General features: G+C 36.8%; 1 protein-coding gene across 4 annotated transcripts in view; it reads left to right on the plus strand.

The window, feature by feature from the left end:
* Window positions 1–22,158, plus strand: part of U2SURP (U2 snRNP associated SURP domain containing) — a 42,793-nt gene that overhangs the window by 1,226 nt on the left and 19,409 nt on the right. The window contains exons 2-15 of one of the 4 annotated variants that reach the window (XM_017822353.1): window positions 5,799–5,846; window positions 8,704–8,802; window positions 9,890–10,004; window positions 10,402–10,535; window positions 12,503–12,570; window positions 13,857–13,951; window positions 14,035–14,070; window positions 14,171–14,253; window positions 14,635–14,800; window positions 15,228–15,439; window positions 16,378–16,421; window positions 19,612–19,716; window positions 20,900–20,966; window positions 21,052–21,215. In XM_017822353.1, the coding sequence (XP_017677842.1) occupies window positions 5,799–5,846; window positions 8,704–8,802; window positions 9,890–10,004; window positions 10,402–10,535; window positions 12,503–12,570; window positions 13,857–13,951; window positions 14,035–14,070; window positions 14,171–14,253; window positions 14,635–14,800; window positions 15,228–15,439; window positions 16,378–16,421; window positions 19,612–19,716; window positions 20,900–20,966; window positions 21,052–21,215 (1,436 nt within the window). Of the gene's footprint in view, window positions 1–5,795; window positions 5,847–8,703; window positions 8,803–9,889; window positions 10,005–10,401; window positions 10,536–12,502; window positions 12,571–13,856; window positions 13,952–14,034; window positions 14,071–14,170; window positions 14,254–14,634; window positions 14,801–15,227; window positions 15,440–16,377; window positions 16,422–19,611; window positions 19,717–20,899; window positions 20,967–21,051; window positions 21,216–22,158 lie in introns of those variants that run through there. The other 3 variants (XM_017822354.1, XM_017822355.1, XM_017822356.1) reach the window with 3 other exon arrangements.

The following is a 22,158-nucleotide window of genomic DNA, read 5'->3' on the forward strand; positions in this document are numbered from 1 at the left end:
AGTAGTAAATAGGTCTTAATTTATGGACAGTGGCTTTCAGGGAATAAGACATTTTGGGATTTCAAGTATAATTAGACATAGAATAATTAATTATTTATTTATGCAACTGAAGAGGTGGTGCACAGAACCAACCCAGATGTGACCCCTTTCTTTTCACAGTTACATCATAGACTTTTTCGTCATTTACTATTTCTGTACTGATGATACTAATTTTTAATATACAGTAATAATTAATTTATGGGAATTGTTTTCTGTCCTGTTTCTCAGTTCTGCAGGGGTACATGCAGGCACTTAACCTTTCATACCAACTCGTCCATCCCAGAGAATTCAGCAGGACAGTGAGAGAATGTGGGGTCAGACGTGTGTTCATCAGCCAGGGCCTGTTAAGGGTGTGCTGTCCCTGCCTTTCTACCCTCATACACTTCCCCCTCACCCCAGTTTCCCACTCCTCCAGATGTCCAGGCTGTGTTTCAGTAGTATTTCCCCCCTGCTTTACATTCTAGATCTTACTTGTTTCTTGTTGTCAATATTATGTGCCAAAGAAAATAGGGATAGTACATACCTGGATCCATAAGAATGTTTCTATTGAGAAGTGAAATAAAATAAGACATGCTTAGCTCTTGGGATTTATTTCCGGAAAAATACATTTTGGGAAATCTCAGCGGGTGGGATGGTGTGTTGGTACCTTTTGTTTTGTCATTCCATGAGTGTCTGGATATGTATATCCATAGAGATACTTCTCAGAGGTCTGCAGAAAGAAGTATGACATAACAGTACTGGAATTAGTAATATCCTTTTTTTTTGGTAATTAATTTATTGACACAAGGATAAAAATGTGTATTTTTAGTTGAGCTTGTATGAAAATGGTTTAACAATTAAGCAAATAACCACTTTGCTCAATTTCTTAAAGTAATTATTTATCAAAAATTTTGATTTTTTAAAATAATTTTAGACTTCATTTAGTGACATATCAATATTGAAGTTGTAGGCTTCGTTTCTTTTGGTGCATTGTATTTGCAGGTTGTAAGAGTAATTGTACTTGCAAAACAAATATGACCTGTAGATTCCATAGATGTGTTTCAGTGGCAATTCCAAGATGTGCCTTTGCTGGCTTCTAGTTACCTCCTGGGAAGACACAGTGACCTTTCATTTTCTGTGCTCTACAAAGAACTGTGACCTAGTGCCTGAAATAAAATAGAGGTTTTTTCCCTTCAGAACACTTGGGCTTTGTTCTTCACTCTTAGTGTTCAGGTACTGAATTTGAGCCAGTTACTTTGATTTATAGTGTAAAATCGAGGTTTTTTTTAAGTCAGGCATTATCTGATTGATTCACTGTTTGAAAAACATCCCTGGAGATGGTGCAGGTTCAGAATCCCCCACTGCCTGTGTGGCTGTGGTGGCAGCTGCCTTGTGTGGTCCTGTCAGCTGCTAAATAAGTTTGAGAGTCTCCAGTGTGAAATATGCTGTGAAAGCATCATCTCTTCCTTTGGCACTTTGAGATCAGAATAGCAGGATACGGACTCGAGATTTCCAGAAATCTAAATAGGGAGGAAGAATAATTAGAGAGAAAATAGAGATTGCTGAAGACTGCACAGAATGTCAGTGTAGGACATGATTTTCAAATGACAGATACAGATTATGTTCAGTTATTATCTTTATGTAATGACATTTTAGCTGCTCAGTGACTTTTCCATTTTCTTATTTTATCTTCTGAGAATAGAAACTGTATTGCATGTCCACTACTCTTATATATAGTGCTGTTCAAATTGGCTGCCGTGTGCAGAAGAAATAATCCACTTGGACCAAGCTGTACTTTTGCTTCTTTCATTCTAAAAAATGTACCTGTTCATCTGAGCTTAATGTTCTGATGGATACTATTCCTTGCAAGTGCTTTGGAGAAAACCATTTTCTGTTTACCTTTGTGTCTGCAAGTTAGGGCTATTTAAATAGGGAATAACACTGATATGCATTATTCCAGTAACTGTAAAGACTAAATAGATTAGCCATAACATAATTTGCAGGTGTCTTCAGGCATTTGTTTTCTAGAGAGTTAGGGAAAGGAAACCTTTTGCTGGATTTTAACATCTTAATTTAAGCTGTGATTCCATTTGCTTTTCCTTGCTGTCAGTGCTGACACAGTCCCAGCTTCAGCTACTTTCCCTCTCCCTAATGTCCTCTTTAGTTGATTTGGCATGATTTGGAGGGGAGCCTGCTATGAGTTGGAAACTGGTTTGGCTGAACCTCCCCACCTCTCCCTTTCCTGGGTGATCAGTTAGATCAGGAACAGTGATCCAGTTCAGTGACCGGCTGCCCATGCTGGGGGCAGGATCAGTGGAAGGTGTTGAAACAGGGCAGGGCTGTCTTACACCAGTTTCTCTAAAAACTTTACCCTGAAGCTGTTGCTTCTTGCAAGGAGGGGCTTTTATTTAAGTTGTAGCCATTACAGTTGTAAAAATGCCATTCAGCATTTGGAAGGCCATACACTGTCTCTAGGGTTTTATTGGCAGCTTTTGTGCTCTGTTGTTTTACTAAATGACATCAGTATTAATTAATTAAAAATATTTATTTTATACAGCATATTTTAAATATTTGTGTAACAACAGGATCATGCCAGCTTTACTAAGAGGTTGTTAAAGTTGGAGAAACTGTAAAGAGCTGGATTTGTGGGCAGGAAGGAAGATTTGGGAGAGCAGTTCTCTGTTTTCTTTGGAAGCTTCCATGAAGCTGGAAGAAAATATAAACATCAGAATCTGAGAGAAGACTCTGCTTTGGCATTTTTGTAGGAGTTCATCATAAATTTCATCTATATTGTTCTTTGAAGATTTTTTTTTTTCTCTTGGAGGTTGAGTAAAGTTGGCTGGGCTCAGGAATGGAGCTTTGGGCCACCTGAGCTCCAGGACTGGCATTGGACAGGGCCGTATGTTCCTGCAGGAGCAGTGCCGGCTGTGAAATGGCACTTTGGCTCTGCTGGCACAGGTCTTTGGGAAATCTGCAGAGTGAAAGTGATGGAAAAAGTGATCTATCTGTAAAATAGTCTGGTTTAGGAAAAAAACTAAATAAGGATAGGTTTCATGCAAAGTGGTAGATGCAGTGAAGTGGGAATAAGACTTTTGTCAGTTGTTTATGGTGGCAGTGACTGAAAGATGGAGTTGCCACCCTTTTGTGTCGGTATTCTGAACATGGAGGAGCTGTGCTCACGTCTCATCAGGTGCAGAACAGAAATCTGGATATCTTTCTTTCAGCAGTTAAGTTTAATTGAGCTACTTAACAGAACAGAAAAAACAATTCCGTTCCAGATTTCAACACAGGTGGGCAATGTCATCTGAAATGCTCCTCGTGGTGAGTGTTAGGAAGACACTGATCCCGCTGAGTCAGTGCAGCTGCTGTAACTCTTAGGGAAACAAAATCACCCCTTTCCTCAAGGATGCAGATGGATACAAAATGCAGTGCTGCGAGAATTTGTGGTTTTTTTTTAATAACTGCTATTTAGCAACTGACAGATAGCAACGTGTAATTTTGTGAAGAATCTTGTCATCTTGTGCTTTGTCAGTACGGTTGCTGGGATGGTCAGCAGCAGTATTAAAGGTAGAACTAAATTTATAGATGGGAAGAGAAGACTTTAAAAATAAGAACTGTTGAAGGAGGAGAATAATGTGGCTCTCCAAAGCTGCTAATTGCTGTGAGATAAAGTTGGTCTGAAAGCTAAAATAGCTTTTAGAATTTTTATGAATGCACCTTAATTCTGCTGCTCAGCTGATGTTTGGAGCGGCTCCACAGTGCCCTGGTCCCTGCAGGTGGCTTGGGAAGCATCACTGCACTCCCAGTGACTTCCAGACTTTTTTATCTTTGGCCTACTTTCCTGCAGAATCTCTGTGTGCTGCCAGGCACTGAAGCCTCTCTGAGTAGCATCATCTGCTTGTTACTGGAGAAGCAGATTTAGTGTCTGTTACTTTTTTCTATGTTCTTCCTCAGGAATTGTGCCACTGTACTGAGCATTGATACTTGTTGTTACTCTGTGTGATGCCTTGTCTGTTGTCCTCCCTAAAAGCACCTTCAGCACCCACCTCTGTTGGGAGGTGTTGCTTTCCAAAACTTCTGTAAACGAAACAGCTGTGGAGAATCAGGAAATGGTCATTCCATTCTGCTGTTGCCAGACAACCTCTTTTCCCTGAGCAGTGCTCGGTCTCCACTCTGTCAGTGCCCTAAAGCAGAGAGCATTGTATCGCTCTGTGATTGGGATTTTTACCTGCAGGTCTGAAATTGTTTTTGTAAGGGTGAGTTGTAGCTGCTGTGTTGGTTGCCGCAGGGTGGCAGCAGGAAGAATGCAGTTTTCATGCTCTGAAATTCCCTTGCACAGTGTCTTTTATCTGTGTGATGATGTGCTATACATTCATAAACTCTCGGGGGAGGACAGGTTTCTGTAAGCTCCATATATGTAACTGTGCATAACAGATTACTGATCTGAGGGCCACAGGCAGTTTTGAATCACAAAAAAATCCAGCACCAAGTACAGAGGAAAAGTTTGTGGGAAGTGGTGTTTGTTAGTAAAAGATGCTTGTGATATTTGCTTCCATGTGTATTTTAGTGAACTGCTACTGGTGCATGGGAACTTTTTATTGTCTGCAAAGGTGTGCTTTGTGAGCCATGTATGATGTTGCAGGAAAGTGGATTTGGGAGGCCTTTGAGAGTAAGACAGAGTCGTTTTCTTCTGTTTGCTTCTTCCTGCCTCTCTCTTTCTTAAAAGACCTTCAGACATATTCCTAGGAGACTTTTGCTTCTCCCATATGAGAGCTGTATCTTTGTGTTGCTCTTTACCTTTGTGGACTTAGTTCTTGTTGTTGAAGTGCTTTTTGTTGCAGACAAATCTAAGTTGATTTTACTGTAAAACGTAGGAATATACTTGTTGAAAGAGAAATGCCTGAGCTGATGAGTAGGGATGCAAAATGAAAACAAGGTCTAGTAGATTATCTTCTAGAGTAGCATTTCCTGCTTGTTCATTTTGGAAGACTGGAGATGAGCATCATATATTATTATTTCTGTAGAAACTATAAATTCCTGGTAACAAGGAGAATTGCTAATGTTCTGTAACTAATGAAAGATTTCAGCTAGTGGAAATCTTTTATTTTGACTTAAAAAATCAATTGAGATATGAATTGTGCATCAGGCAGTAATGTGTTAATAGTAGCTGTTACATCAGTGAGGTTTTCTGGGATTTGGGCATTACATAATTTAAAAGTGTGTTCTCCATCAGTTAAGCTCATTTAAAAACCTGATTTTGTATATGCTGGTTTACAGTTTAAAGCAATAATGTCAGTTAATACATACTCACAAATTGGACTTAAATTAGTGTTCCTGAGGTGGCCAGCTTCCATCTGTACACAATATACTAAGATCAGTTTGGAAATTATTTATAGTAAGCAAAAAGTAATCAAGCACTTGATGTAATCTTTGACAGCCTTTAATGGCAGTTCTTGCAGATGCAATGTAACAAACTTTTTTTTTTTCCCTTATAGTGCTGTTAGTGGTGTGTTTATAAAATCCAGCTGTGGAAATTTAGATGTTTTTAGTGGTAAAAAGAACAGTCTGTCTTTAATCCCTTATTTACCTTATATTGACATTGTTCCTGATGTGACCTGTTCAGATATATCATTAAAATACATTAAATATATCTTTGTTCTTGTGTATTTGGATGTTGAAATTGAAATGAAAATCACATTCAAGGAACTGAATAAAAAAGCCCTGAGGTTGTTTGTCTGTTACTTGTTCTGTGCCTCACCTGCTCTTCATTCTCTCTTCAGGGCAGAGGGCCAGATGCAGTACACACCACTGGATCTGCTGATTCACATGTAAGTCCAAAATATTTTAAAACAAACAAACAAAAAACCAAAACCAAAATTCCAGTGAAACCCACAAACTCAAAATAGGCCTGTTTTTAAAGAAAACTCCTTGCTGCAGGCAGAGCCTGGTGCATTGGATATGTAACCTGTAGGTGTTTGCAAATGAACCATTGATTTTCATGTTTAAAAATATTCCTTGAAACTTTCAAAACAACCAGCAGTGTAGGAAGCTGTGCTGCAGGGTATTGCATTCAGAGTAGATCCTTGGACAGGAAGGAGCTGTAAGGACCTTCTGTAGGTTTGTCTCTTACACTGAGGAGTAGCTGAAAATAAGAGATGATCAGTATAAGAGTCAGGATATCGAAGAACCTTTTTGCATACAGTTGGCTTCTCAAAGGTGAGTTAGTATGGCCCTAATTCCATCCTTTATTTTGCTTTCTGATGGAATACACTTAGAGCAAAAGGTTGGAGAAATTTCCTGATCTCACTGGCCACCCCACCCCCTACCCCCTGGATGGAGAGACCTTTGCCTGGTTGTGGGATTGGTATTTTGCATGAAGACCCATCTATTTCTGAGCTAAAATGAAAACAGGCAGGAAGAGCCAAACAGAGAGTTAAAACCAGACAATTCATTCTGTGGTTTGGATTTTCTTCAAAATTTCAGTTTGATTTTGTGTATGCAAAAGTCAATTACCAGCTGTTAAATTGCCTGTAAGATAGCATTATTCAAGTGGTGATAGCAGACATTTTTCCTAAAGAAGTAGGTCATTTTATTGATTTGCTTTACTTTCTACAATTTGGAAAATTACCCTAAAATCTCTTTTGAATGTTTTGTGTTGTTGAAGGAACTGGGACTTCAGTACTTTGTGCCACTTCACAGTCAATGCAGTGTTCTGTTTAAGGAGTTTGCTGTCATACAGATATTTGATTACTCAGCTGCAAGTTGTTTCTTTGCTTCTGTCATTTACTTTACCCTTTTCTTGGTTTTTTTCCATTTTTTGAAGGAGGAAGGCCTTCAAGTTTTGTATAGTTCTATTGTTAGGAGTTCTGTGAAGCTGTAAATGGGTAATAATAATGTTACAATTGCCTGCTGGAATCTAACTAACATTAGTTCAATCCTATTAACTTTACATTGCTCCAGCCCCTTGGAAGGTCTTGGTTTGTTTTTTATTCCTGAGACCCTTCCAAAACCGAGGAGATCTTTAGTGCCAGAACTCTTTTATCTCACAGCTGCTTCCCGTATGTCACTGGAACATACATTCACGTGGCTGACCTGCAGGTATCCTGTAACATTAATGGGAGAGATTATTTTCTGATGCCAGGATAAGCCTTGGGTAGGAGTGTGGTATTTGTTCTGTCAGCAGTGCTGTGCCATATGCCCACGTTTGCCAAGGTTGTATATTGTTTGTCAGACTGAAATATAAGCTGTTTCTCAGACAGCTGGAAAGCTGGATTTTATTAAATTTAAAAACACACAGATACATTAAAAGCTTCTGATAAAACTGTCTCAGCAGCTCATGTTGACAAACATGGTGTCATAAACCAGATAACTTGACAAACAAGGCTGCATTCATTTGTAACTGATAGCTTTCCTTTCAGTGATGAAGCAGGGAACACTTCTCAAAGAAATGTGAGCTGTTTGGTAATATGCTTGGCAGAGATCTAAGAGGTGTTTGTGATACTAAGCAAGGATTATAAACTGGAGATATTTGAACTTGTTTTTCATTGTGCTTTTTTTTAATGTAAAAAAATTTCGACTAGGAAGCTGATACTAGAAGTAAAACTCTTTACAAAGAAAGTTGTTCCTCGAGGAAACTCTTTGCAGTTGGTGTCAGAAATTTTCTCGTAATATGACAGTTGAGTTGTTCACCTGATTTGTCTTGATGTTTTATTGAGCTGATTTTTTTTTAAGACCTGTCATTGCAAAAAGGGTAATTTTAAGCATCACTGTGCACTGTGTAAGAGCACCACAGATATTTTGAAGATGAAGCTGATAGCTTATGTTTTGCTCCTGTGGGTCTTTGTTCTTGTGCTGATTCTTTATGAATTGCTGTGTTAAACTTGGAATTTTCAGAGAAGTTTCTTATTGTCTCTCTGGTTTTACTTCCCATTGCCCATGTCTTTGGAATATGCTTTTCATCCTGCTGTCTTTCTTCTCTTGCCACTTTACTGGCTGTTAACTCCCTGAATAAAATCTTAAGAATTTTAATTCCATACTCCAGAAATTACTGTTACACATAGTGCTCCTTCATCAGGGTTTTGGAAAAAAATTCAGAAGAATCTAGGAGTTGAATGGGAGGTCTTTTATTTTATTTACCTAGTAGCTGAAAACCTCTAGAATGCATTTTCTTCTTCAAGCATTTTACCTTGAAGTACAACTGAAATTTAGCATCCAGTTTGTTGTTCCATTACACCTGTTCAGCCTTGCACAAACATGATTCTGGCAAAAATAGTCAGTAATATTTTTAGAACTTTTCTTTTTTCATTGGCTTTTTGGTTTTGTTTTTCAGAAACTGCAATGATCAAAAGGGTACTGTTGTGCAAAGCATGTGTTTCTGAAGGTTTATTAACTGCATTGCATAGGGATAAGATCTCCAGGTTCTTACAGCAAGTGCCCTTCAGATTTCAGCTGTGTTTGAATGGGTCTATCAGAAGCTTCCTTATTAAACCAAGGATGATTTGTTTAAAAAAACCCACATAAATTTAATTGGTTTTAGTTGTATTAGGTAATAACAACTTCAGAGAAAAGTACAGGAAGCCTTTTCTTTGTTTTATTTAAGTTACTGGTCCAGATCAAGGTCAATAGTATCATTATTTTAACTGTTTTGTAAACAGTTTAATGTCTGTTTTCTGACTCCTTTTGCAGCCTCTAATGGAAAGTAAACTTAAAGCCTTCAGTATTGGCAAAATGAGTGCTGCCAAACGGACTCTGAGCAAGAAGGAGCAAGAAGAATTGAAAAAGAAGGTAATGGTGTACAGTGAAAATTTTACTTTGTATGCAGAACTGAAATAAATTTGCTTTTAGGTTGCAACCAGCTTTACCTCCAAATACCTTTATTTTGTTAACTGTAGCTCTCAAAGAACGAGAGTGAATTGTATTTTACATGTTTAATTTGTTTCTGGTATCCATGGCATTAAGATAGAGAGAGGCTTACTCTTTCCTTCTGTGTGAGAAATCAAGTTCTCTGGCTTCCTGAAATAGGAATTACAGTAATCTTTTGATTGTTATATTGCTCAAAAATGGGGACAGTCATCACCTTGAATAATTCTCTGTTCTTCATTTGCTTTCTGTCACTGAATTTCAGTAATTTGAAAGAGTACCTGTCATCTTTGAAATAGGTTCAGTACACATGCTTGTTATTCTGTAAAACATAATTTTGTCTAATGGCTTTATTTAGAGGTAATACAAATCTTAAAATTTGATGCTGCATTTTAGATTACTCCAAATTTTAGAAATATGTAGCTGGTGGTTGGTAAGGTGAAAGTTTTGGAAATACTGGGCTTTGAACTTTACACACACAACTCACACTGTATTTCAGTGGCTTATCTCCTACCAGGTTGTTGGCAGTACTGGCCTAAAGATCATGGCAGTGCTAAATTCGGTGTCTCAGCTTAAGTCACTGAAGTAACTTGTTCTCTGAGGAATACAGAAAGGTGATCATGTTGTTGATCTGCAGCCACGTGGGTTGATTGTGATGGGTAGGATGGAATGGGCACTGTTCTCTCATGCTGAGGTCAGCAAAGCCCCAGGCTCATAATGCTGGTCTTTGATAAGAGCTTTTCTATTTGGCATCTTTTGAATGTTAAATTGCTGTGTAAACTCTTGTGAGGGAGCAGTCATTTTGGAGGCCTTACTGGCTTTGTGTCTTCTGTGTCGTGTTCTTCCCACATTTCTCAGAAATTTGAATTGCCTAAAATTGAACCTGCTTTGATGCCGTTTGTAGCTTGAATTCTAGAAAATAAAAAGGATTGTCACATAGCTAATTTAAGAGTAACTGTCTAGTGAAGGTTGTTCTGCAATGATAGTAAATAGATGAACATTTGCTGTGTAGGAGGATGAGAAGGCTGCTGCAGAAATTTATGAAGAATTCCTGGCTGCCTTCGAAGGAAGTGATGGTGGTAAAGTGAAAACATTTGTAAGAGGAGGAATCGTTAATGCATCTAAAGGTATAACTAATCCTTTTTTGGGGGTGGTGGGTCATTTGGCTTTGAGTAGAGATGGAGATTGGCTTTGAATTGCATTTTAAAATTGGTATGTTACATCAGAAGCAGAAAAGAAAACTTAATGCTAAAATCTGCTCTATGCTTTGACTCACTTAGGTGGGCAGTGACGTGACTTGTCTTTTAAACTTAAGAGGAAAAAATGCTTTGTTTTAAAATACCTAATCTTTGCTCTTTTTCTTCATATTAAAAGATGTTAAATTATATAAAGTTCCTATTATCTCTTTTTTAAATAAAATTATATATTGAATTGAATGACTGAGACTAAAGAACAGTGTTCTAATGAACAGTGTTGTGCAGCATTCGTTAGTAAAATTTGCTTTTAATTTGCCTTTAATTTCAGAGGAGCATGAAACAGATGAAAAACGGGGTAAAATCTATAAGCCTTCGTCACGATTTTCAGATCAAAAAAATCAACCAAGTCAGCCATCTAACGAGAAGCCTCCATCCCTCCTCATGATCGAAACCAAAAAGCCTGTAAGTATCTTGCTTGAATATTAACCCCACACTGAAATATTTAGAATTGCTTAGAAAAAAGGGCTGTGTGATCTTGCAGAGCAGCTTTATCTGCATTTATCACATATTGAAAGAAGGTGGACATTTTGCTGTGCCTAATCCCATGGCAGATCAGAAGGTGGTGAAATGCAGAGGCCCAGGAGCCCTGTGTCCAGCAGGATGCTCCTGGTACTGCCCGGCCATGTGGCTGCTCCATGTTTGTGCTGTGTTCCTGTTCACTGGGACAGACTTCTCATGGGTGCTGATTTAGTGACTGTTGGAAAGTAACAGCATCTTCAGTCCTGAGAATTTCTGAAGTTTCAGAAGCAGTTCTTGCTGCCATCTGGTTTTAGGTTTTTTTAACTTAAACCCAAAAAATAATTTGACCTTTGCATTAATCCAAGGTTTTCTTGATGAGGTTCTTTGATTTATTTTTTTTTTTGTGGTGAAATTTGAGAAGTCTCTTTAGAAGTCCCTCTTTGAGTTGTACAAATAAATTGTAGAACTTGCACAGTTTTGAAGCTGAACACCTTGTTTTTATTTAATTTAGTTTGTCTTCTGCATGGTTTGATAGTTTTTTTTTCTTGTAAATGAAGATTTCATCATAAAAAGTAATGGAAATATTATGAACAAACATGGTCTTCGAGTCAAGTGATAATTACATATGATTACTGTTACTGCTGTAGATGTGTAATGAATGTCTTGGATGTCTTAAAAGTCTTTTGATAGAGCTTAGTACAATTTTAAAGCTTAAGTGAAACATGTACCATGCTGCCTGTTAGGGTGGGAAATGAGATGTAATGTGATAATTGTGGGCAGTTTCATCCCAACCTCCTTCCAGCTTTAAACAACTCTCAGTTTTAGACTAGTGGGGTAATACTGGATGGCAGTTTTGATTTTCATTGTATGTAAAGCTCTACAGTTACAGGGATGAATTGTAGCATTTTTTTATTATGCTGAGCTCTGTTCTGTCGTATGCAAGTGTTTGTACTGTAAGAATATTGCTGCTTTTCAAACTTGTCATAAATACTTATGAAGTAATGCAATCAGTTTACTCACTTGCCCTCACTTGTCCAATGGTGATTGAAGATAATGAGGTAAAAATGATTTTATTTATTTGGCAGACCCTCCCCAAAAACAAAAACAAACAAACAACTTTGCCTGGGGTGAGTAGGAAGTCCAGTTTTTCCAAAGATGTAGTGTGTAACACAATAAATATTTTGTATGTCTGCCTATTGGAAACGTTTTCATTTAAATTTGGTTATATGAAAGCAATGTTGTTGAAGATAAAATTTCACATGAGTTAGTTAAGGAACATATATTTCTGTTAAAGAAAAGTAGTATTGCAGTATCCATATTCTTTGTCATTCAGGAGTTTTTTCTGAGGATCTTGAACCATTTAGAGTAACTGTTTATTCAGATTGTATTTACATCCAAAAGGAAGCAAGAGAAGGAAATTCTTTTCAAATAGAATGTTTGTGGATAAAATAATTGAATATATATATATATGTAAAATAATTTACATATATATGTACACACATCTATCAAATTAATTAGAGCATGACAGATTGCTAGGAGCCTAATTAGCATCTTAGCTTCCAAGTGGAACAAACTGACAAAATACTTCAGTTATTTTAAATTTGGATGTTGTAGAGAGTGTTTGATCACACATACTGCATTTTAAGAATGAGAAGTAACAAAGTTTAGTTTAAACTATCCTTAATTTTATATTTTCTAGCTTTGTGTTTGATAGCACTCAGTCTGAATGTTTTCAAGTCTGTTTGGTTGGTGTTTTGTTTTGGTTTTTTTTTTCTCCTGTAGTTTACTTCGTTTGAAAGCTGTGGGTAAAATATGCATGGAAATTATCTAAAGTTTTGTTATATACTTTTGCTTTTTAATTTTGTTCATTTTGTCTTCTGAAATGTTGTCTTATATATCTTTAATTTTAGCCGTTGAAGAAAGGAGAGAAGGAAAAGAAAAAGAGTAATTTGGAACTTTTTAAAGAAGAATTAAAGCAGTAAGTTTGACTAGTTTTTACTGTAAATAAAGAAGATCCAAGGTTTTTGCCTTGTTTTACAGACAGTATTTGGGATCATTTGTGCAGAGCTGTTTCCTGAAGGTTTTTATTTTGTTTTCCCCCCAGATGCTTGTAAAATAACTTAATTAACACATAATTACTCCCATTGCTGATGGGCTTGGCCTTGGCCAGCACTGGATCCACCTTGGAGCTGCCTGGGCTTGGCTTTGTCAGACACAGGGGAAGCTTCTGGCAGCTTCTGCCAGAGGTGACCCCTGTAACCCCCCAGTACCAAAACCTGCCCCCCAAACCCAGTACAGGGAGGGAGCAGAGACTGGGGGGAATTTGAAATATCTGTCAGACTTGGAAAGAATAGGTTTTGTCAGTGTCTCTAAAGTATATCCAGAGGAATTCCAGTATGAGGTTGAGCTGTTGTGGTAAAGCAGAAATAAGAGTTGTAATTGAAGTCTAGAGATGCACTTCAACTTGTGTAACATTAAAACCAAACTGAATAATGCTTGAAAAAGCAGATTCTTTCAGTTTTGAATGTGTAATACAACAGAAGGAGTAGCACATATATTGAGTGCAACTGAGTACCATGTATTTATCCTGATGTTAAAGATGGAAAACAAAATAATCTGCATGCATTAGAAAACAATAAGAGCAACATTTTAAATCCATACATGGCTTTTGTCAGTAATATCTGAGCTTCACTGCTGCCTGTTCGTTGGTATCAATGAGTTGAAGGACAGCCTTGTATTCCTGGTGCACAATATCTTCATATCAGAAGAACCAAATGGTTACTGTTTTGAGTACTATCCTCAGAGGTATAAACTGAAACAAAATCCTGTATGTTCTGGAAATAGTCATTTGTGTGTGCCCATGGATATGGCCTTAGAAAAGGTAGCAGGAGAAACAGACACTAAAGAGTTGTGTGCATCTTGAAAAGTCATCTCAGTGGGCAGTGGATCTCTGACAGTTGGTGTGGAATTGGAGTCACTTTTTCAGAGCACAGTTCTTATTCTGGTCTTGCAAACTGCTTCTCAAACCAAGTCAATTCTGTTTGAGGATAAAATACCCTGACAGTATGAATGAGGAAACATGCAGCTGGAATCATTCCAGTTGATGAAACAGAAGTTCAAACGTATTGGCAATTTGAAATTTTTAACAAGCCCGTCGTTTAATATTAAGAATTCTCATAATTCTACAGTTGTTTAAATCAAAATTTTAGAAAAAAAAATTCAAAATGGTTTTGAGTTGTTACTTACATCCAACTTGTTTTGCAGAATACAAGAGGAGCGTGATGAAAGACACAAAACAAAAGGTAGATTGAGTCGTTTTGAACCACCCCAGTCTGATTCAGATGGGCAGCGTCGCTCAAGTAAGTAGATGTTATTTTTGATGTTAGTTTGGGCTACAAAATTTGTGGACTAAATGGTACATATTTTTCTTCCTTTTATTTAGTGGATGCTCCTTCAAGAAGAAACAGATCATCTGGTGGTAATATAGATTCTTTTCTTACTGAATTTAATGTTGTCATTAAAATGCATAGCAGGGATTATGACTTCTTTTTTTTCTTTTTTTTTCTCTGTCATTTTAGTACTGGATGATTATGCACCAGGTTCACATGATGTTGGAGATCCAAGCACAACAAATTTATATCTTGGCAACATTAATCCGCAGGTAAGTTTGGAGCCAAGGAATGCAGTGCTGGCATGTTTGGGTCTAGGTCAGGTTTTTTTTGTAGTATTCCTTGAAATAAATGCTCTGTACATATTGCTGCAAAAGTTAAGGTTTAGACTACCAATCATTAGCTCCGTTAAAATTATTTCTCCATGGATATCTCCAAGCAAGATGGATCATATCTCAAAAATCTGAGTGTGCTCAGTTAAAAATGCAATATTTAAATTCTTATTTTTGCAGTAGATTGCATTGGGGAGGTATCAATGAAGTGTTGTGTTTCAAGAAACTGAAAAAATTAAAATTTCAGCAACTGGACAATAATATGAACAAATGTCAGAAATAAAGTAGCAAAATGCTAAATTTTTACCTTTTTTTGTGTAGATGAATGAAGAGATGTTATGTCAAGAATTTGGACGCTTTGGACCATTAGCGAGTGTTAAAATTATGTGGCCAAGAACAGATGAAGAAAGAGCAAGAGAAAGAAATTGTGGCTTTGTTGCCTTTATGAACAGGAGAGATGCTGAAAGAGCATTGAAGAATTTAAATGGTAAATGGATTTCTCAGTTTGGAGCTGTAATAATCTTTGTAGGAATATTGAGGAGGAACTGTAAGCTCATTTTCAGATCGTTTTATCAGACTAGTGATACATATTCTGTAACTCCAGTAGATCCCAGGCTGGCAGTGACTTTAGTTTACACTGTCTTTTTTACTGGCAAGTGAGTGTTTTCAGACTAGAGTAACAGTGTATTGTAGTGTCCTGAACACACACTGGGGGAAGATTAATAAAACATTTCATGTCCTAGACCTTCATTTGCACATGCTGTAGTCTGATAGATGTGATACAGTCATCAAACATGTAAGCAAAAGGTAAACCATGGCAGGCAAACCTAAATGCTGCACTTACATGGAGAAACCTTGAGTGATGCAGAGCCAGTTTATAATGTGATGGGTTTGTTTTCCTTTCACTTTTTCAGGCAAGATGATCATGTCGTTTGAAATGAAGCTGGGTTGGGGCAAAGCTGTACCTATTCCACCACATCCAATATACATTCCGCCCTCCATGATGGAGCACACCCTCCCACCTCCTCCCTCAGGACTGCCTTTTAACGCCCAGCCCAGGGAGAGGTTGAAGAATCCTAATGCTCCAATGTTACCACCACCAAAAAACAAGGAAGATTTTGAGAAGGTAACTTACAGTACCCTGGGCCATATCTCATTGTTAAATACTACATCTGTGACAGTATTGCAATGGCTTCATAGATTTGCATTGTTCAGCCTGACTCTGGCGGCCCTTAGTCTGCAAACTCAGTGGCTCCCTGCTGTAGCCCAAGGGAACCTACTTAATTCCTGAAGCTCTGATTCATGTCTGTGTTAGGGGACAGTATATTGGCTCTTGATTAATTTAGTGCTGCTTAAAATCTGGCTATCATTTTCCCCCTCCAGGCTCCCTGGATTTTTTTCTCCTACGTCCCCCCCTTTTTTTGGCTGCCAAATTGCGGTATCTAAATTGTTCTATTTAGAGAAAATCCTACATTTTAATTTGAGTAGCATTAGTTTTGCACTAGAGGAGTTGATGTATGTTGTGTATAAGGTAATTAATCTGGACATTGAGTAAGTATTTTATGCTGCTTATGGAGTCAGTTTTCAAACTTTTTTTCTGGAATATTAGCTGATAAAAGGGTAAGTATCTTGTAATCACAAACCAACTTGATTTACATTTGTAAGAATTTATTGATTCTTTGAATGACACTTAATTGTCAGGGCTGTTTTCCATAAGACTTGGGAATAAAGTAATACCAACGTGATCCAAGTCAAATAGTTTAGAATTTTCTCATAAACTTAAGAATTCCTTTCTTAATTATATTCAGCATAGTTCCTATTCAGTGCCTCAATGTACATTCTGACAGGAATGTTCTGATACTTTGCAATTAGTGAACCTTTATGGTTCGCTGACACAACCTTTGCATTTTGTGTAATTGCTTAGTTATAACTTCACAGCAGTGATTGCCTGCAAACTTGTGATAGATGTGTAGTATTTTCATTGCATATGTATATTTTTGCTTGTTACTTGTTAACAATACTCACATATTCTATGTTTATTATCTGATGTGACTTCATATACAGACTCTGTCGCAAGCCATAGTCAAAGTGGTTATCCCAACAGAAAGGTACATGTTTTTCTTTATTATTACTGATCTAAATATAGAAAATTTCCCCTTCGGAATTTTAAAGAAAAATGGTGATGTTGAGGAAAAGGTAATGGCTTGACTGAGCAATGGTTCTTTCATGACACCTGAAAGGAATGTGTGTGATTTACAGTCTTACTCTTTTTATCTTAATAACTCTTCTTTAGTGAGGGTAGATTTAAGTAATTATCTTTTGCATTTAATTTGAGCACTAGAGGTAGTTGCAGGGTAATTTTGTGAGTGAACACTAGGGTGAAATAGCTTGTCTTACAGACACTACATAAGTCCTGACATAAACCTCTGAGGACTGGGATGCAGCTGTGGGGCTTTTTAATTTTTTTTCTTTTTCTCACTTATATGTTTTATAACCAGTTCAATTAAAAATCACTTTTGATTTCTCCTGTTTTTTTAAAATGTGCAGCAGTTAATAATTTTGGTCACTTGAAAATGTAGTTTTGTATTATTGCAAGGAATTATTTTGGTCCCCAGTGCTGCTCCTGCCTTCACACTAGTCTAGGAATACTCTTGCTCAGTTAAGCTAAAACCCTTTCCCAAACATAGGAACACAACACTGTTTTAAAAGTAAAGAAGCACAAAAGATTTCCAAATTCTCTTTGACATTGGCCTTGGTGAGCAACACCAGCTGAACTGTCTGCGGCAGCGGGGGACCAGGAAAACATCATGGGATGGATTGGGAAAGTATACAGTTTTTGACCAGACATTGGTACGATCGGCTCCAATAAATGTGGTTTTATTATAACTGAAAACCTTTTTTTTTTGTTGGCCAACTTAAGCTAAATGACATTTTAAAATAATGCACTTTAAACTGTCGTTTTTTTACTACACTGTTTTAATTGTCACAAAGTCCCTTTTTTCTTTTTTTTTGCGTGTGTGGGGGGGGCAGAAAGAGATTTGTGAACTAGTTATAGTGCATTAACATACTTGCCAATAGATGCTCAAATGCACTAGTATTTTTGATGAAATTATAGGACAAGACAGTTTTTGTTGGATAGAGACTTGAATAATTAGTGTGGCCAGGAGGAGTCTTGATTTGAGAAACATTGAGCATAGAACAAGTACTTGTGAAACTTTGCAGTACTCACAGAGTAATTAGCTTTCAGAGAAAAAGATGTGTCCATTTTATTTACTGTAGCATTTCAAAATATGATAAAGTGTGATAAGAACACATGTTAAATGAATTGTATTTGAAGATACTTTTAATTATTCTTTTCCTAATGACTTTCAGAGTTGCTAATGACAACTGCTAAGGCTATTACACAGTGCATCACATCATGCAAAAATGTCAACTGGCTTCAGTGGGATAATGTGTTTATTCTCCTTTAGTTAAAAATTTTCAATACCATTTTTAACATTTTTCACTTCTTAGTATTTTAAACATAAAACCTTGAGTATATACAATCAGAGGTTTTTCTGAGAAATTAATTTCCAAGTAGTCATGTCTTATACACCGAAACGCATTTAACAACCTCTTTCAGATATCCGATGTACTGAGTCTGTTTTCATACATCTGAGGTCATCACAAAGCAGATGTTCTTGTTCAAGCATAAGCTGCTCTTACACAACTTTTTTTTACTGGATGAAAGACAAATTAGATGAAAACCAGTGACATCTTTCTGCAGAAGCCAGAAAAGATCACGTTGGACTTGCCTAAAAATAAATGGATGGTGTAATAGCTCAGAGGCCTGAAAGCTAATTGTAGATTTGTTTCTTACTGATGTTTTCAAATACAGTTCATATAACACTAAACTTTGAGAACACTGCTTTAAATAAAATGGCTACAGAATCGTTGAGACTTTGTCCTCTTTACGATGTTTCTGGGATTATAAAAAGCAGAGAGGAAAAATCAACTGATAGGTGTTTGATTTTTTTTTTTGTGTGTAATATTTGAGGTAAAAACAGATTCAATGCTAGATGGTCTAAAACAACATTTACTAAGTTTGCAGATGGCAGGGACAGGTTTCTATTACAACATTTTAAAGTTGATTTTTTTTTGATCTAGTGCATTATATCTGTGGCAGAACTTGGAATACTCATGGTAGAAAATAGTCACATTACTAAGAAGTGATAGAAAATTCTTCAGCTTTTCAATGTAGCAGTTATTGAACTTCAATAATTAAAAAAGTGCTAAAAGGAAATCTAAAGAAATGTAAAGAACCAAATCCATTTGTGGCATCTAAGAAAATAAATTAAAAAATGTAAAAATCTGTATATTTTTTTTTTGTTTGCATCACATTCAAAGGACACGAGCTATGAAGCTTTTGATATTTGTAGGTAACCTATTTTGAAAATTCAGGACCCTGTTTCCGAGAAGCCCCAAAGGAGTGGAAACTGGTTATCATTATTTTTGATAAAGCTTATATGAGTGTCTGCTGTTACCATGCTTAGAAGGGACTCTTCATTTTTAGATGGGGCTTGAAAAATGTGCACTTCACATCCGCTCCTCGCCTGTCTCAGGATGTAGTGCTGAATGAAATGATGCAGATTTTTATTTTTTTTAATTGTGATTTGATTCACTTGGTTGTACGAGGGAGGAAACATGGGATGGTATGATAGACATTTTTGGCCTGTGCCAATAGTTGAGTCTTGACCAAAAGGAAATTATTTAAATTTTATAAAACCATTGCCTTGCTTGGCATCAAGAAGACTATTTGCTTTTGCTTTCATACTTGAATAGTTTGAAAGCTGAATGCAGTTTCTATTGAATATTCAAAAGTATGTGTGTTTTATTTTGAGCATAATGTTCAGCCACTTGTTCCCCTGTAGAACTTTAGCTGACACTTCAATCTTATTTCTAGACAATGTAGATGAGAGCTTAGTTTTTGATAGTTAATTATACTTTGGTGTTCAGTTGCCCATTTTTGTGTGTATCAGGCTTCTGCTAAGCAAGTGATGGTTGTAGGCTGTGGAAATTCAGGAAAGAGGTCTCCTCTTAAATTCTTACTCCACCAGTGCTAGGTATGTTTGAATTCTTAGAATGCCCGTGTCTGTGATGCAAAGTTATGATATGTTCCACGTTACCTTATCTTTTATACAGATTTCCTAACAATACAGCAAAATAATCTCCTGCAGAGTTGTAGTATCTTAGGTGGAGTGTAGTTTTATATAGTGTTAGGTCTGAATCAATTTTTCTTTAACTGTGTTGTTGTTGTAGGAATTTGCTCGCTTTGATCCATCGAATGATAGAGTTTGTGGTTCGGGAAGGGCCCATGTTCGAAGCCATGATCATGAACCGAGAAATCAACAACCCCATGTTCAGGTGCTTATTGCATTGCTTCATTTGAAATAGCACTAACTGTTTTCACTGTTGTTAGTATTTGGCATTTTTGAAATACTAATAAGAGTTGCTTTTACTGTGTCTATCTTTATGAGCAGATTTAAGCTGTACAAGTGGTTATGCTCTCCATTTATAAAGGAGAACGCGTTTTTATTCCAGTTGTTACTAGTGTGTACATATAAATAAATAAAATACTATACACACAACATAAAATACATTTCTGTATATATAAAATAAGTGACATTTAACACATACTTTTCTCAGGGAAAAGTCAGTGGAAGCAGTAGCATACATTTTAGAAAAAGTAAAAAATCCCCCCCCAAAACAGCCAGTCTTAACTCCATGTGAAGTCTGCTCTTCCTGGAGCCTGATTTCTAACCTTTAGCAAGAGCTGGGAGTAATTTTTCTTTGATGTCAATGCAAATAGGATTAAACTTTAGCTGACATAGGGAAGTTGTGGGAATTTCCAGCTCTTGTCATTAATAGAATAAAAAAGGATCAATTTCCAACTTTCTTGTGAAATGCAGTCTCTGAAAAACGTTTTTGGGGAAATGGTAAATGTCCTTTTAGCAATGCTTTATTTGCAAAAAGTTTGAAGTGCATCACTATGATTGTTATATATAAAATGAGAAAATATGCAGGTCAAAATATCCTGGCTGTTAAAAATGGGCTGCTTGCTCCCCATACCCCCATCAGATGTTGCCAGTGTTCTGACAGACAGCTTAACTGGTGGAAAGCTTCAAGTTATTTAGTATTTGATCTGAGTCACCAAACTGTGTAACTACAAGCTCCTGCACCGCTTGTGCTGAGGTTGCAGTTGCTCTTGTAGTGACTCCTGGCACTGATGATTCCTCTGCTTTGCTGGGAGGTTGCACAGTTGTTCTTGCTGACCCTGTTCTGCTTTTAACTTTTGAGAAAGGGTGTGCCTTTGTGGAGCTGTGCTCTCTGCTTTGCAAACTGTGTGTGTGTGTGTGTGTAACAGTTGCACATGCTCTGCCCAGCTGTGCTGTGGGTGCACATGTTTTTAGCTGTCTGGTGTTCATTTGGGGGCTAAGGTGGGATTCTGAACAGGGTTTGGTTATTTGTTTTTATTGCTTCCTTTGAATTTGCTTCCATTCAATGATTTGTAATATGTTTTATCTCTTTTCTTTGCGGTTTGGTTTAGGTTTTTATTTGAAAACCAGACTCCAGCCCATGTGTATTATAGGTGGAAGCTTTATTCAATTCTTCAGGCAAGTAGAATTTTACTGACAATTCATAACTTCAAGCATAGTAAATTAGAAGAAGACAAAAATAAAAATTGCGTTTTTTTTGTAGGGAGATGCTCCAACCAAGTGGAGGACAGAAGACTTCCGTATGTTCAAAAACGGGTCGTTTTGGAGGCCACCCCCATTGAATCCATACTTGCATGGGATGTCTGAAGAGCAAGAAACGGAAGCGTTTGTGGAGGAACCGAACAAGAAGGGTGCACTTAAGGAAGAGTATGTACCACCATCCATTTATAGTGATGCTTTAGTTGCTAGTCTGCTTGGTTTTCCTTTTGTGGTTCTTGTGTATTTTTGTATGGGTTTTTTTATATTTTATATATATATTGTATATTTTTGTATATTTTTTAATATATCATCCCTAAAATGTTGTCATACTTGTCATAGTATTATTTATGTGTCTGAGTGTCTCTTAAACTCAGTGCTTTTCAGTTAGTCTGTTTTGATCATACTTGTTGCTAAATATGTTCTGGATTTGGTTAGATTTGTCATTGAACAACAAGGCCTTTCATTCCAGTTCTTACTAACCCTTAATTTGAAAGGGATTGGGAAGATGAGAGAGCTTTTCCTCACTTTCTGTTGCTGTCTGTAGGTGAGGATATACAGCACCTTTCCCAACACTTCATGAGCTAAGCAGTTATTATAATCTTAAACTTTTTGATGTTGTTGATCAGGAATTAAAATTGGGAACAGTTGTTAATAAGCAGGAAGAGCCAGATCACCAGAGTTCTTTGCTGTGAATTGTCAGTGTGCTGGGGGTGGCTGTACTAGTGGAAATAGAGACCTGGTTTTCTTAATTGTGCTGCTGTTCAACTGTTATTAGCATATGGATTTTTTTTTTCTTGTTTTATTCTTCTCAGCATAGTTACTACACCAGTCATAGTTTTGAAGGTTTTAATTCACAATTTATTTCTTATACCTTCTTTTGGAAAGTCTCAAAAAGATACTTTTTTGAGAATGTTCTCTAAATATGGAGATCAGGGAAAATGTGATGTAATTGTTTTTTACTGGCTTTCTGAATCTAGTGTTTCTTACTCTGTAGCAGAAATTACTTTAATGCTTTAGATTTATCCAGTTTGGTTTAGGCTTAAGCTAAATCCAAAAAGATAATTACCTTATTAGAGAAACTGATGTGTTGCATTAAGTATTTCTCAGTTAT

The sequence above is a fragment of the Lepidothrix coronata genome, unplaced genomic scaffold (genome assembly GCF_001604755.1).
Source record: "Lepidothrix coronata isolate B3197 unplaced genomic scaffold, Lepidothrix_coronata-1.0 Scaffold97, whole genome shotgun sequence".
NCBI classification, from domain to species: domain Eukaryota; kingdom Metazoa; phylum Chordata; class Aves; order Passeriformes; family Pipridae; genus Lepidothrix; species Lepidothrix coronata.